This window comes from Pogoniulus pusillus, chromosome 27 (assembly GCF_015220805.1).
Source record: "Pogoniulus pusillus isolate bPogPus1 chromosome 27, bPogPus1.pri, whole genome shotgun sequence".
Taxonomy (NCBI): domain Eukaryota; kingdom Metazoa; phylum Chordata; class Aves; order Piciformes; family Lybiidae; genus Pogoniulus; species Pogoniulus pusillus.
In genome coordinates, this window is record NC_087290.1 from 469,323 (window position 1) to 481,297 (window position 11,975).

General features: G+C 51.2%; 2 protein-coding genes across 4 annotated transcripts; one reads left to right on the forward strand and one right to left on the reverse strand.

Annotated features, from left to right (window-relative positions):
• Positions 1-1,347: 1,347 nt before the first annotated feature.
• Positions 1,348-2,847, reverse strand: MIS12 (MIS12 kinetochore complex component). The gene has a single exon (XM_064166415.1). It carries the CDS (start codon positions 2,611-2,613, stop codon positions 1,981-1,983), a length of 633 nt encoding a protein of 210 aa, XP_064022485.1. The 5' UTR covers positions 2,614-2,847; the 3' UTR covers positions 1,348-1,980.
• Positions 2,848-3,047: 200 nt separating this feature from the next.
• Positions 3,048-11,971, forward strand: DERL2 (derlin 2). Of its 3 annotated transcripts, XM_064166411.1 has the most exons (7): positions 3,061-3,191; positions 3,709-3,774; positions 4,036-4,109; positions 4,506-4,599; positions 6,090-6,285; positions 6,800-6,890; positions 11,321-11,971. In XM_064166411.1, the coding sequence occupies exons 1-7, from the start codon at positions 3,066-3,068 to the stop codon at positions 11,424-11,426; spliced, it is 753 nt and encodes a 250-aa protein (XP_064022481.1). In that variant the 5' UTR covers positions 3,061-3,065; the 3' UTR covers positions 11,427-11,971. The 3 variants fall into 3 exon arrangements, with proteins under 3 accessions (XP_064022483.1, XP_064022481.1, XP_064022482.1); XM_064166412.1 differs by lacking the exon at positions 3,709-3,774; XM_064166413.1 differs by lacking the exons at positions 4,036-4,109; positions 4,506-4,599; positions 6,090-6,285; positions 11,321-11,971 and having other exon boundaries at positions 3,048-3,191; positions 6,800-6,889.
• The last annotated feature ends 4 nt before the right edge of the window (positions 11,972-11,975 follow it).

The window sequence follows — 11,975 nt, forward strand, 5'->3', positions numbered from 1 at the left end:
CCTGGCCGAGGTAAAGACTGGTTGGGCTGGAGGATCTCAAAAGCATTCTGTGATTCTGTATGCTGCAGAAGGCCTTGGTGCTGTGTAAGCTTCCTGGCTGAGATCTGAGGACCAATGAGAGAAAATCAGAGTAATTTCTCTGCCAAGGCCCATCTTAGGCTGTATACATGTGGTGCAGTGAGGTAGCTGGCCCAGCTTCTACTGAATTCAGGTGTGGTCTCTCCTGTAACACCCAAGAAATGTGTCTGCTACGCGAGAGATACAATAACCAACTGCTCGGAGGAGACACTTGGCGATTCTTGGTGCTGGGAGAGGGGAGTGGAGGCAACAAATCAGCCCTGACTGCCAGCAAAGCCTTGGGCCAGTCCCCTGGTGCCCTCTGCTGCCAGAAGTGTCTCCTGGTCAGCAGCGATGGATGGGGAGCTGAAGGCGAGTTCGGTGCTGGGGCTCAGTGATTTGATTGCCCGCTGCTGGTGCCGTGCTATGCCAGGCTTTGCACTCTGGCACTGCGCAAAACGCAGCCTCTGCACCTTTGCATTCGTGCCAGCAAAGCCAAAGCTGACAAACGCAGATGCTTCCAGCGTTAGCTGCCGGGGACACTGTAATAACCCGGGTCTTCTTCAGACCTCCAGCTGGGGCATGCAGGGTCATTTGCAGTCAGTTGCTTTCTAAACAAGCCAGTTAATTTCTACCCAATTCCTTGCTTTTCTTTCCCTCCTCTGAACTCTCCCCTCCACACAGGCCAATGGTCCCTACAGAGGGTTACAGCTCCACAGCTGAAATTAATTCCCTCTGTGAGGAGGTCCAGAGCAGAAACTGAGCCTTGCAAGTCTCCAGCCACATATCAAGGCAAAATGTGTTTCAAGAGGCTGCTTTTACCAAGCCATTTCTGCAAGTTATCTTCAGAAGGCATAGAATTATGGAGTGGGTTGGAAGAGACCTTAAATATCATCCAGTTCCAATCCCTGCCACAGGCAGGGACACCTCCCACCAGCACAGGTTGCTCAAGGCCTCATCTAGCCTGGCCTTGAACACCTCCAAGAGGAGTCTGAAAGTTGTGGAATAAAGAATTGCAAAATTAATTTGATGCTCTTAATTACTAACATTCCAATAACTTCTAAGTCATTCCCAAACTGAATGTCTTCTGAACTTCTATGCTAGGAGAGTAAAAATTGGGATTGTGTAGTTCTGTAGAGATTTCAGACTTGGTGAGGCCAAGGGAAAGATGCCCAGAGGTTGTAATGGATTTTGAATCAAGCAGAGAGTGAGATGAAGTGATTTCAAATAACTCGGGGATATCAGCCACTCCTCACAACATCTCTACAGGAAAATCTGATGAAACTTGAGTAAGATGAACTTTGTATTTGGTAGAAAGACAGTGGAGAACAGAAATAAAACCAAGCAAACAACAAAATTACATAAAGGAACATACACTGAAGTATGACAAGGACTGGGTTCTTCCTTTCCACTAGTGGTTTCTGTGCCATCAGATGATGGAGCAATAAGCAGGGCAAGTGTCTTGGCTTTTAAAACATAGGGAGTGCAGCCCAGCACTGATGGTAGCTGGTACCAAATGGGTACAAAGTCCCTGTGTTCCATCCACTCCATTAGCTGGACTGGGATCAGGCTGGAAATCCACTCATACCTTCTCCAGACCTTCGTTGGACATTCTTTCTTTTTAATATTCCTTAAACAAATGCAGTGTTGTCATCAAAGTTAACATCCATAAGGGCAGAAAGCGACCTCAGCTGCATTATCCAAGCCCAAATTTCCTCCCAGTCACCAGTTCCACAATTACATTTCAGTCTTCTCCTCTCTCCCTGCTCTCCTTAGGGAGGTGCTAGACAAGATGCAGCCTCATAGTTCAACAGCTTTTAGTCTTTTTAATCTAGAGTAAGGGTAAGGGATCAGGGATGCTGCTGGAGAGATAAGCCCCTAGCCCATTCAGCAAGTTGTCTGATCGCCTTTTCAGCATTTCCATCACAGTAACTGATGGTGTTTCTTTACTCTTTTGCTTTTCTTTTCAACATCTTTCAGCACATCTTGCAGTTTGTTAGAGTTCTGTGTCAAGAAAGTGAAGCTTTCTTTGACACTGCTGGTCCCATGCTCCCTACAGATACTCTCCAGCCCAGCAAACCATTGCAAGATCTTCTCCAGCTCGGCCTGGACAACCTTCTGCTCCTCCAGCTCTGCTCGAAGTGCCTGCCTCGCCGACGCCTCCGCCCTGCACTGCCGCTGCAGCTCCTGCACCTCCTCCTGAAGCGTCTGGAACTGTTCCTTGCTGTAGGGGTACTGCTCGTGGACCTTGTCCTCGGGAAGGAGCACGTTCGGAGGGATGCTTAGCACCAGCTGCAGGAGCACTTTTTCCAGGTTACTGAAGAGTTTGTTAAACTGCTCCTTCATGAAGACAAAGAACTTCTCCGTGCATTTCCGGATCTGTGAGGGGCTGATTTTAGAGTCAGGAATCGCGTCCAGCTTCTTCAGGATCACGCTCTCCACCACCAGCATGATTTCAAAGAGGTAGTCCTGGAAAGCAATGTAGACACGCAGCACGCACGTCTGCGGGGTGAAGCCAAAGAACTGCGCTTCGTAGGCCATAGGTCGGACCGACATGGTGCTCGATGCGCGCCGGCAAGGAAGGGCGAGAGAACCGCAGGCCTCGGGGCGGACGGGCCTGGCTGCAGGCGGCACGGCCGAGCCCGCGGCGGAGGGGAAGCCAGGGCCTAGCGCAGGGTCAGCGCGGCCGCCCGCGTCGTTACCCGAGATGGCGGTGCCGCCGCTCCCGCTCTGGTGCCGCAGACGGGGCCGGTACAGCAAGCAGTAACCGAAGGCACCAACAAACGCTCCTGCGCCGCCGCCGCCGCTTCCCGCCGCGTTTGAACCCCTCAGCAGGGCACCCTCGAGGGCAGCCAATCAGCGGCCGCGAGGGTACCGCGGCCGCCCAATCACCAAGCCCCTCGGCCCTGGTTGGCGGGCTGGTCGGTGTGAATGAGCCAATGAGAGAGCGAGACCCCGGGGCGTGCCCGGCGCCGATTGGCTGCGGAGGGCCGGGCGGCGGTGCGCGCATGCGCAGCGGCGGCAGCGGAGGCGGCGCGGCCATGGCGTACCAGACCTTCCGGCAGGAGTACCTGCAGGTGCCGCCCGTGACAAGGGCCTACGCCACGGCCTGCGTGCTCACCACCGCCGCCGTGGTGAGTGCAGCCCACCCTGCCGGCAGCGCTCCCTGCGCCCGCCTCGCTTCATACGCGCCTGATGCACCCGCCCCGGGGTGGGCGCCGTGGGGCTGGTTCCGTGGGGTCTCACAGAGCCGACGGCATGTAGGGGGGCGCAGGAGGAGGGTGCCCGGGACGGGGAGTGAGGCTCGTTGGTGGGGCAGGAAGAGGAAGGCGCTTGGGCACCGTGGAAGGGCTTATCTCAGACAGTTCCCCCACCCTGGGGCTGGGACTCTTCCCCTCGGGGCTTTTGGAGGAGAGGGGATCCTCTGAGAGCAGGTTTCCAGGGCCGCCACTGCCCGCCCTGTAGCTGGGAAACGACTAAAGCACAGATGCACACTAACCGCTGAGGGGCACAGTCGAGGCTATGGGGAGTGGCTGTTGCTGGGAAGCTCAGTGTGCAGCATGGGGTCTTTTGGGCACAGAGAAGGCTGCTGGCCTGGGCGTGGCTTTGTCTCGGTTTGCTGACTGCATCATGTTTTCTGTTCCTTTACAGCAATTAGAGCTAATCACTCCCTTTCAGCTGTATTTCAACCCCGAATTAATATTTAAGCACTTTCAAGTAAGTGTTTTCTAAAGTATGGGAGCGTTTTAAGTGAACCGTTGGGCTTGCAAATGTTTGCCCTCTGAAAGCGGAGGGTTGCAGTCGATTCTGGCTTTCCATGCTGCAGTGTAGTTTAAAGGACAAAGTGCAGGTCACTGTGTCTTAGCACAGCTCCTAAACTCACTCACTGCAAGACAGGTTCCAGCTGCATTGTGACTTGCATTGAGGCAATAGGAGTGACTTGTCCTGTTTAAACCCTTCTGCCTGTCTCCCTTCCAGGTGTGGCGGCTGATCACCAACTACTTATTCTTTGGACCAGTCGGGTTTAATTTTTTATTTAACATGATCTTTTTGTATCCTTCATCAAGTTGGTTTCCTTCCCTGGGAGAGCAGAGCTCCAGAGTTTGGCCGTGTTGTCCTATGTGGACGTGGGCAGGAGTTCTGCTCCGCTCCCCCACGAAGCCCTGGAGAGCAACATCAACAAGAGCTGCTTCCTAACTGGTGCGAGGATGTTGCTGTTTGCTCTTGTGCTGTCCAGACTTTGTGGGCCAAGACTGAGCTTTCAGGTTGGGTCTGACATGGAGGAGAAAACTCCCTGAGACTTCCCTCTACTGAGCTGGAATGCAGCCAGCACATGAGAGACAAGGATGCAGAGCTGACGTCTGAGCTCTTGTGTAGTTGAATCCTCTCCCGCTTGGATCTGTCTTTACTCCTCCTTGCCCTCCAGTTTTCCTGACCCCTGACTCCAGATACCGCTACTGCCGCATGCTGGAGGAGGGCTCCTTCCGAGGCCGCACCGCCGACTTTGTGTTCATGTTCCTGTTCGGAGGGCTGCTAATGACTGTATCCTTATCCTCTGGGGGCCTGCTGTAGGGAAGCTTCAGATACGGACAGAGAGAGACGCAGTTCTCCTGCTGCATTTATCTTCTTTCTTGTTTTGTTTGCAGCAGGAAGGCTGTACTTGGAATACTGCATCCAGTTCTTGGATCCCAGTTCAAGAGGGACAGGGATCTGCTGGAGAGAGTCCAAGGGAGGGCTACAAAGATGCTGAAAGGACTGCAGCATTGCCTGATAGGAGAGGCTGAGAGCTGTTTGGTCTGGAGAGGAGAAGGCTGAGATGGATCTGCTCAATGTCTATCAATAGCTGAGGGCTGGGGGGCAGGAAGGAAGGGACAGGGACAGCCTCTGCTCACCTGTGCCCTGGGATAGGACATGGGCAAGGGATGGAAACTGCAGCACAGGAAGTTTTACCTCAACATGAGGAAGAACTTCTGACCATAAGGGTCCCAGAGCCCTGGCACAGGCTGCCCAGAGGTCCTCTTCTCTGGAACCTTTCCAGCCCTGTTTGGATGTGTTCCAGTGTGACCTGTGCTGGATTCTCTGGTCCTGCTCTGGCAGGAGGTTGGACTGGAATCTCTCCAGAGGTTCCTTCCAACCCCTAATGTCCTATGGTCCTGTGTGACTGGCAGTTTCTGTTAGTTTGGATGCTGTCTGACTGTTGCTGTTAAATACTGGGGTGGCCTTTCAGGATTTTCACTGCTTGAGAGTATTATGGAAATGAGATTATCAAGTGAAAAGGAACTGCTTAGGGTAAGAGAAATGCTGCTGATTCAATCGTTCCATGCTAAATTATACTGTAAAGGGATTAGTCATCTGCAGGTACTCAGGATCCTGCTTTAGCTGTTGAATTTGTCTGGCAGTATCATAGAATCACAGAATGAGTTGGGTTGAAAGGGAACTTAAAGACTATTCAGTCCCAACCCCTGCCATGGGCAGGGACACCTCCACTAGCCCAGGTTGTGCAAGGCCTCGTGCAATCTGGCCTTGAATACATCCAGGGAGGGAGCATCGTCCCTGGGCAACCTGTGCCAGTGTCTCCCCACTCTCAAGAATTTCTTCCTGATCTCCAGTCTCAATCTCCCCTCTCCCAGCTCAAAGCCATTGTCCCTGTCACTCTCAGCTCTTGTCAGAAGTCCCTCCCCAGCTCTCGTGTAGCCTTCTTCATGTGCTGTGAGGCTGCTCTAAGGTCTCCCTGGAGCCTTCTCCAGGCTGAACAGCCCCAGCTCTCCTAGCCCATCCCCATAAGGGGAGGTTCTGCAGCCCTCCTCATCAGTGTGGCTTCCTCTGGACTCTCCCCAGCAGGCCACTGCCCTCTGTGTGTTGGAGCCCCAGAACTGGACTTGGTGGGTTTGATTTGCTTGAACCTGAGAAAGTAGAGATACGAGTTCTAGGGAGATGAGATGTAGGATTACAGGTCAAGCTGGAGAATTCTCCTTGTGTTTGACCTCACAGCAGTTAGTTGGTGCCCTGTTTCCTTTAAGCAGCTCTGGCAGCTCTTTGGCCTGTTTGTGAACCTTGTGTTCCTGGGCCAGGCCTTCACCATCATGCTGGTGTACATCTGGAGCCGCAGGAACCCCTACGTCCGCATGAACTTCTTTGGCCTTCTCATCTTTCAAGCCCCGTTTCTGCCCTGGGTATTGATGGGCTTTTCACTGCTGCTGGGGAACTCCATCATTGTGGATCTCCTGGGTAAGCAATTGCAGGAGCCATGAGGATTTCTTCCTGTAGTGTTTGAGACGCAATCAAAACCAGGGAGCACACAAAGCCTCTTAGTGACTCTGATGCTGGCTTCGTACCAGACTTCTCTCTTTCTCTACACACTGCAGCATGTTTTTCGCTGTAGCAAGGGTGGAAAGAGATGATGCTTTATCTTTTTTAGTGCTTGGAGTCAGCCCAGGTATATAATTTGATTGTGGCCATCAGGCAGTTGACGTAAAAGAGCCTCTGTTGCTATTTTGATTAGCTGTAACACAGCCATGAGATCAGCATGATTGGCAATGAGCAGCAGTGTTCTGCAGCCTGAGCGAAGCTTTTCTGTCCACCCTGCATCGTTGTTCTTTCACTCTGTCTCTCTCATCATGTTTGTTGTGGAAGAATCAGAATCTAATTGCTGTTTGTATTGTCCTGAAAACTTGGGAAGCCTTTGGGAAGCTGTAAAGGAGAAGCACTGAGAATCACCATTTGGCTTTTCTTTCTCTCCTAGGTATTGCTGTTGGCCATATATATTTTTTCTTGGAGGATGTCTTTCCCAATCAGCCTGGTGGTGGAAGGCTACTGAGAACACCATCTGTGCTGTAAGTATTGCTCTCTGCCTCCCTGTGTGGAAAACCATTTAGAACTCAGCTGTGTCAGCTGCTGCTACCTGAGAACTGAGACAGAGCTGTGGGGTCTGTACCTGCTCTTTTCTTTAACCCATATTGCCAGACGAGGTGGAGGAGCCTTACAGGGGTGTGAGGACTTGGCATGTGGGGGAGAGCTAAAGGGGGTTTGTAACCCTGGAGTTCTTTGGCAATGTTTTTTTTATGCTTTGCTGTCTGAGTTTTGCCTATTGGTGGCACCAGAGATGTCTCTTCCCGAGGTGTGAGGAGCAGGACTCCTGACTGAGCAGTTAAATAGACCAAAGCTCACGGAATGGTTTTGGTTGGAAAAGACCTCCAAGATCATCAAGTCCAACCATTGACCCAGCAGCTCTGTGGCCATCACAGTCCTCTGCCTACATGTTTTTTTAACACCTCCAGGGTGGTGTTGTGGAGGCAGGGAGTTAATGTGGCTGAGTCAGGAATTATGAAAACAGAATGATTTTATTCTCCTGAAAACCACTGCCCTCAAAGTGTGTACAGAACCAGTTTAGGTTTAGTTACAGGCTCCAATTTGGGAATCCCGCAAAGGTTATTATGGGCAAATTTAGGAAGATTTAGGAAGTCAGGAAATGGAAAAGGCTAAGCTACAAACACAGCTTTACTATCAATCAGGCTGAGCAGAGAACTAAGGGAGCAGCAGGCTTTACTCACGGAGGTGAGGTAGGTCTTTGTTGATGATCCCTTGCTGGATTTCTCCGTGGAAGCAGCCTTCTGAGCTGTGAGCAATATCCATTTGTGGATCTAAACAGCAGAAGTCCAAGATGGGTGGCAAAGCTGCCAAACTCAGAAGTGTCCCTGGACACAGCTGCCACAAGACAGGGATTCGTGGAAGCAACATTGCCTCGGCAGCGACAGGGGAGAGCCAAACTGCTGGGGTCTGCCCAGCTCAGAATATCTGTGCAAAAGGTAGGAGCTGTCCAAAAGCAGGCACAGTCCAAAACGGGAGCCCTGTCCTGGTGGGACCCTCGTGCCTTTTTCCCATGCGCTGTTTATGCTTTTCTAGACAAAGTCTCCATTTCACACTGGGCATGAAGAACCCAGCCAAGCACCAGCCTGATTCTCAGCATGGGCTCCCACTTGGGTCAGTACAGGAGCGGCAAAGGTGCTTTTTGCCATTCCCCTTTTAAGCCCCTGGGGGGAAAGCAGTTTTTCACTCCTCCCCACTCAAGCCCACGGAGATGGAGGGTGGGGGGAGAAGGAAGGAATTGAGAGTGCTCTACAACAGGTGGTGACTCCACGTGGGCCCTGGGCAGCCTGTTCCAACACCTGACCACTTTTTCAGTAAAGAATTCTTTCCTAATATCCAGCCCAAACTTCCCCTGGTGCAATCTGAGGCCACCCTCTCCTGCTCTATCACTTGTTACTAGGGAGATGTACCATCAGATTAAGCAGATGTGAGTGCAGCAGGAAGAGAACTGCCCGTACTGAGAGGCCAAAATCCCCAATGGACCTTTCTTGTCTCTGAAGCTTTGTCTTGATTGCGTGTTCCCAAAACCCTTTCTCCCGAGTTCTGTCTGTTACAGGTGTAGCTGCTTGAGGAGTTTTAAGAGGTTTAGGGAAATTCTTTGTTGTTTTGGGTGGAGGTTTTTAACCTATAAAATTTCAGGGGTCTGCCTGAGATCCTGGGAACTCAGCCTGCTGTAACAGGAGTTAGGGTGGCAGCAGCTGAATGGAGAGGTGAGAATGGACTGGCATCATCAGGAGGGAGAGAGCTCAGCTGAGCAACATAAATGCGTGGTTAACATCAGGAGTTTATGATCCTTTTTATGACATCCAGTGCTTGTCTTGAGGTTGCCATCAGAGTCTGCAAGCTCTTCCCCACCCAGAAGTTGTGTGTTTGCCCTCCAAGTCAGTGCCAGCATGGCACAGCCACCCTTAGTGCAGGACACTGTGACAGGGCCGTGCAAGGGAGAAGCCTTGCTTGTTTTCAGCTGTAAGACATTCTCTGTTTCACAGCTTTGCCAAAGACTTCAGTGTTTGTGTTGCAGAGTTGTGCTACTCCCACTCAGTTCCCTTGTGTGTGGAGGCTGCAGTTGCCTGCAGTGCTGCACAGCAGCCTGCCTGAGAGCAGCCTGCTGAAACTACAGAGCAGGTAAGACTTCAGGAGTTGAGCTCTGTGTGACCCTTAGAAGAGAATGGTAGAGGTTGGAAGGGACCTCCAGAGATCATCCAGTCTGACCTGCTTGCCAGAGCAGGGTCACCCAGGGCACGTCACACAGGAACACATCCAGGTGGGTCTCAAACATCTCCAGAGAAGGAGACGCCACAACCTGCTCCAGGCCTCCAGCACCCTCACACCAAAGAATTTCCTCATCTTGAGGTGGAAGGTCCTGGGTTGCAGTTTGTATCCATTGCTCCTCATCCTATCACGGGACACCATTGAAAAGAGCCTGGTCCCTTCCTGACACCACCCTTAAGGTATTTGTTACTATCATCAAGATCCCCTCTCAGTCTTCTCCAGGCTCATGAGCCCCAGGTCTCTCAGCCTTTCCTCCTCAGACACATCATCCTCACAGCCTCCACTGAACACTCTCCAGTAGTTCCTTGACCCACTTGAACTGGAGAGCCCAGAACTAGATAGAGGACTCCAGATGTGGCTTCACCGGGCCAGAGCAGAGGGGGAGGAGAACCTTCCTTGACCTGCTGGCCACATTCTTCATGTACCCCAGGATATTCTTGGCCAGCTTGGCCACAAGGATATTAGGATTATCTAGAGCTGAGCTGACTCTGTGTGTGACCTAACCTCCAAAAGCCGAATTAAAATGTCGTGTTCAGACCTGAGCTTAGTTGAACTGCTCACTGAATCAGACTGCTCTGGGTTGAAGGGACCTGTTAGAGCCTATCCAGTCCAACCCCCTGCAGTCAGCAGGGATGTCTGCAACTAGAGCAGGTTGCTCACAGCCCCAAACAGCCTGCACTGGAATGCCTGCAGGGGTGAGCTGCTGGGTCATGCCTGTTGTGTCAGACAGGAGCTCTTTCATGGGCAGATCTTTCTGCTCACTGCTCACTGCAGGTGCAGCCAGGTCGTTGCGCCAGGTGGTGCTTGCAGGAATTGCTGTACCAAGACATTTCTGCTGGTCACTTCTGTAGGCCTACACTCACTTAGAATCATAGAATCAATCAGGTTGGAAGAGATCTCCAAGATCATCCAGTCCAACCTATCCCCCAGCCCTATCCAGTCAACTAGACCATGGCACCAAGTGCCTCATCTGGTCTTTTAGCTAGACTTTGGCAGCTGAAAGCTGCTTCTGGTGGGGGGCTACCGTCATATAAATGGAGTTGTAGACAGCCTGAGCCTCCAGTTCTGCCTGCGTGCTGAGGCCACAGCTGAGATTTCCCATTTTCACAGCAGGTGTGTGCACACAGGAGGAATCCTGGGGCTGTGGGAGCAGTGTGTGCTGAGTAACTTCCTATGGAAGAGATGTCAGCCTGGCCTTGGGCAGCCACTTAAATCCTTTAACCTCTTTCTGCTTGTGATTCTAGTCTGCACTGAGGATAATTTTTTCTCTAGAAGCTTAAATTCTCTTTGCTGTCTTAGCTGCAGTCCTGTGACACCCCTGGACTTGACTGTGCTGGAAACTTCTAAACTGGCCACTGGGGGAGGAGAGAGAATCCCTTTGTTCTAAGAGCTGTCTTGTTAAACACACAAGGACGTTTTGGATACCACAACTGCTTGTTTGCAGCCTGGGGGCTTGTGTTTGTTTCAAAGAATCTACTGCATTTTGCTTCTGGAGTAAAAAAAATCTACAGAGAGAACCTGTGAAATGGGAAAATAACGAATGGGATGAGTCATGATTTTTGTCACAAATGGGAAACCTAAGCCTCGAATGTCTCAGATTCTGACTCCTCTGTGGATTTCAAGCCTGTCTGTCAATGCCTGCATCTTTTGACAATGAGATGTGAAAAGGTGAGAGGGAATGGCTTTGAGCTTGAGGGGAGCAGGCTGAGACTGGACATGAGGAAGAAATTCTTTCCACTGAGGATGGTGAGATGCTGGCACAGGTTGCCCAAGGAGGTTGTTGCTCCCTCCTTCCTGGAGGGGTTCAAAGCCAGGCTGGATAAGGCTTTGAGCAGCCTGGGCTGGTGGAGATGTCCCATGGCAGGAGGTTGGAGTTGGATGAGCTTTGAGGTCCATTCTGTGAATCTTAATGAGTCTTGCCTTCTCGAGACATGAAGAGCTCTTTAATGTCCCACTCAGAGTGTGCTCCTTAGTCTGTTCTGGAGCATGCCAGTCAGGTGCAGTTCTGCCTTGCACTGCAGGTGGCATTTTAAACGCTGGATTTTAGCATTTTGCAGTCATGGTCTTAGTGTGAAATTCATCTTCTAAAAGCAAAACCTCACCCAAACCCTTTTGTGTTTTCCAGCAAAGCAATATTTGACACCCCTGATGATGACCCCAACTACAATCCCTTGCCAGAAGAGCGACCAGGAGGATTTGCATGGGGAGAAGGTCAGCGCCTGGGAGGTTAATGACCGCCTGTGCCAAAGCCCAGCCACAGCTGGGAGGGACTGACCTGAAGGAAGCTCCATCCTGGGGGCCCTCTGGTTCCCAATCTCAGCAAGGACACTTTTGACAGCTCTCTGGTTTTGAATCCAAGCACTTTATGACATGGCAATCAATCCAAGATGCTTCTGAGCTGGCTACCAGTGGCTTGCCCAGTCAGGGCATTTGTTGAGCTGGTAATGACAATACAGATCCAGTGGAGCCAAAACCCTGCAGCTGGAAACCATTTCCTGTCTACTTCAGTTAACAAGACCATGAGCACTTGTTTAAAGTGATCTCTAAAGCAGTTTTTTCCACGTTATTTGATACAGAAAACACCTGGGAAACTTTACCGGAAGAAGCCAAACTTTTGGGGTTTCAACTCCCTTTTTATTCTTGGACAAAACAACGGCAGGATGGTTGGAAGTGCAAGTCCCAAATCTAATGGTAAATGGTTTTTTTCTCTTGAGATGCTCTTGTCTCCAGTCTTGTGTGAATGATGAGAAATGCAACTTTTCACCTTGCCAGTTCAGTGC

Bases quoted from the DNA above. Each gene is read 5' to 3' on its own strand.
- MIS12 (XM_064166415.1), bottom strand. From the start codon at position 2,613: ATGTCGGTCCGACCTATGGCCTACGAAGCGCAGTTCTTTGGCTTCACC.
- DERL2 (XM_064166411.1), top strand. From the start codon at position 3,066: ATGCGCAGCGGCGGCAGCGGAGGCGGCGCGGCCATGGCGTACCAGACC. The intron at 3,775-4,035 runs GTAAGTGTTTTC...TCTCCCTTCCAG, and splicing joins TAATATTTAAGCACTTTCAA to GTGTGGCGGCTGATCACCAA. The intron at 6,286-6,799 runs GTAAGCAATTGC...TTTCTCTCCTAG, and splicing joins CATCATTGTGGATCTCCTGG to GTATTGCTGTTGGCCATATA.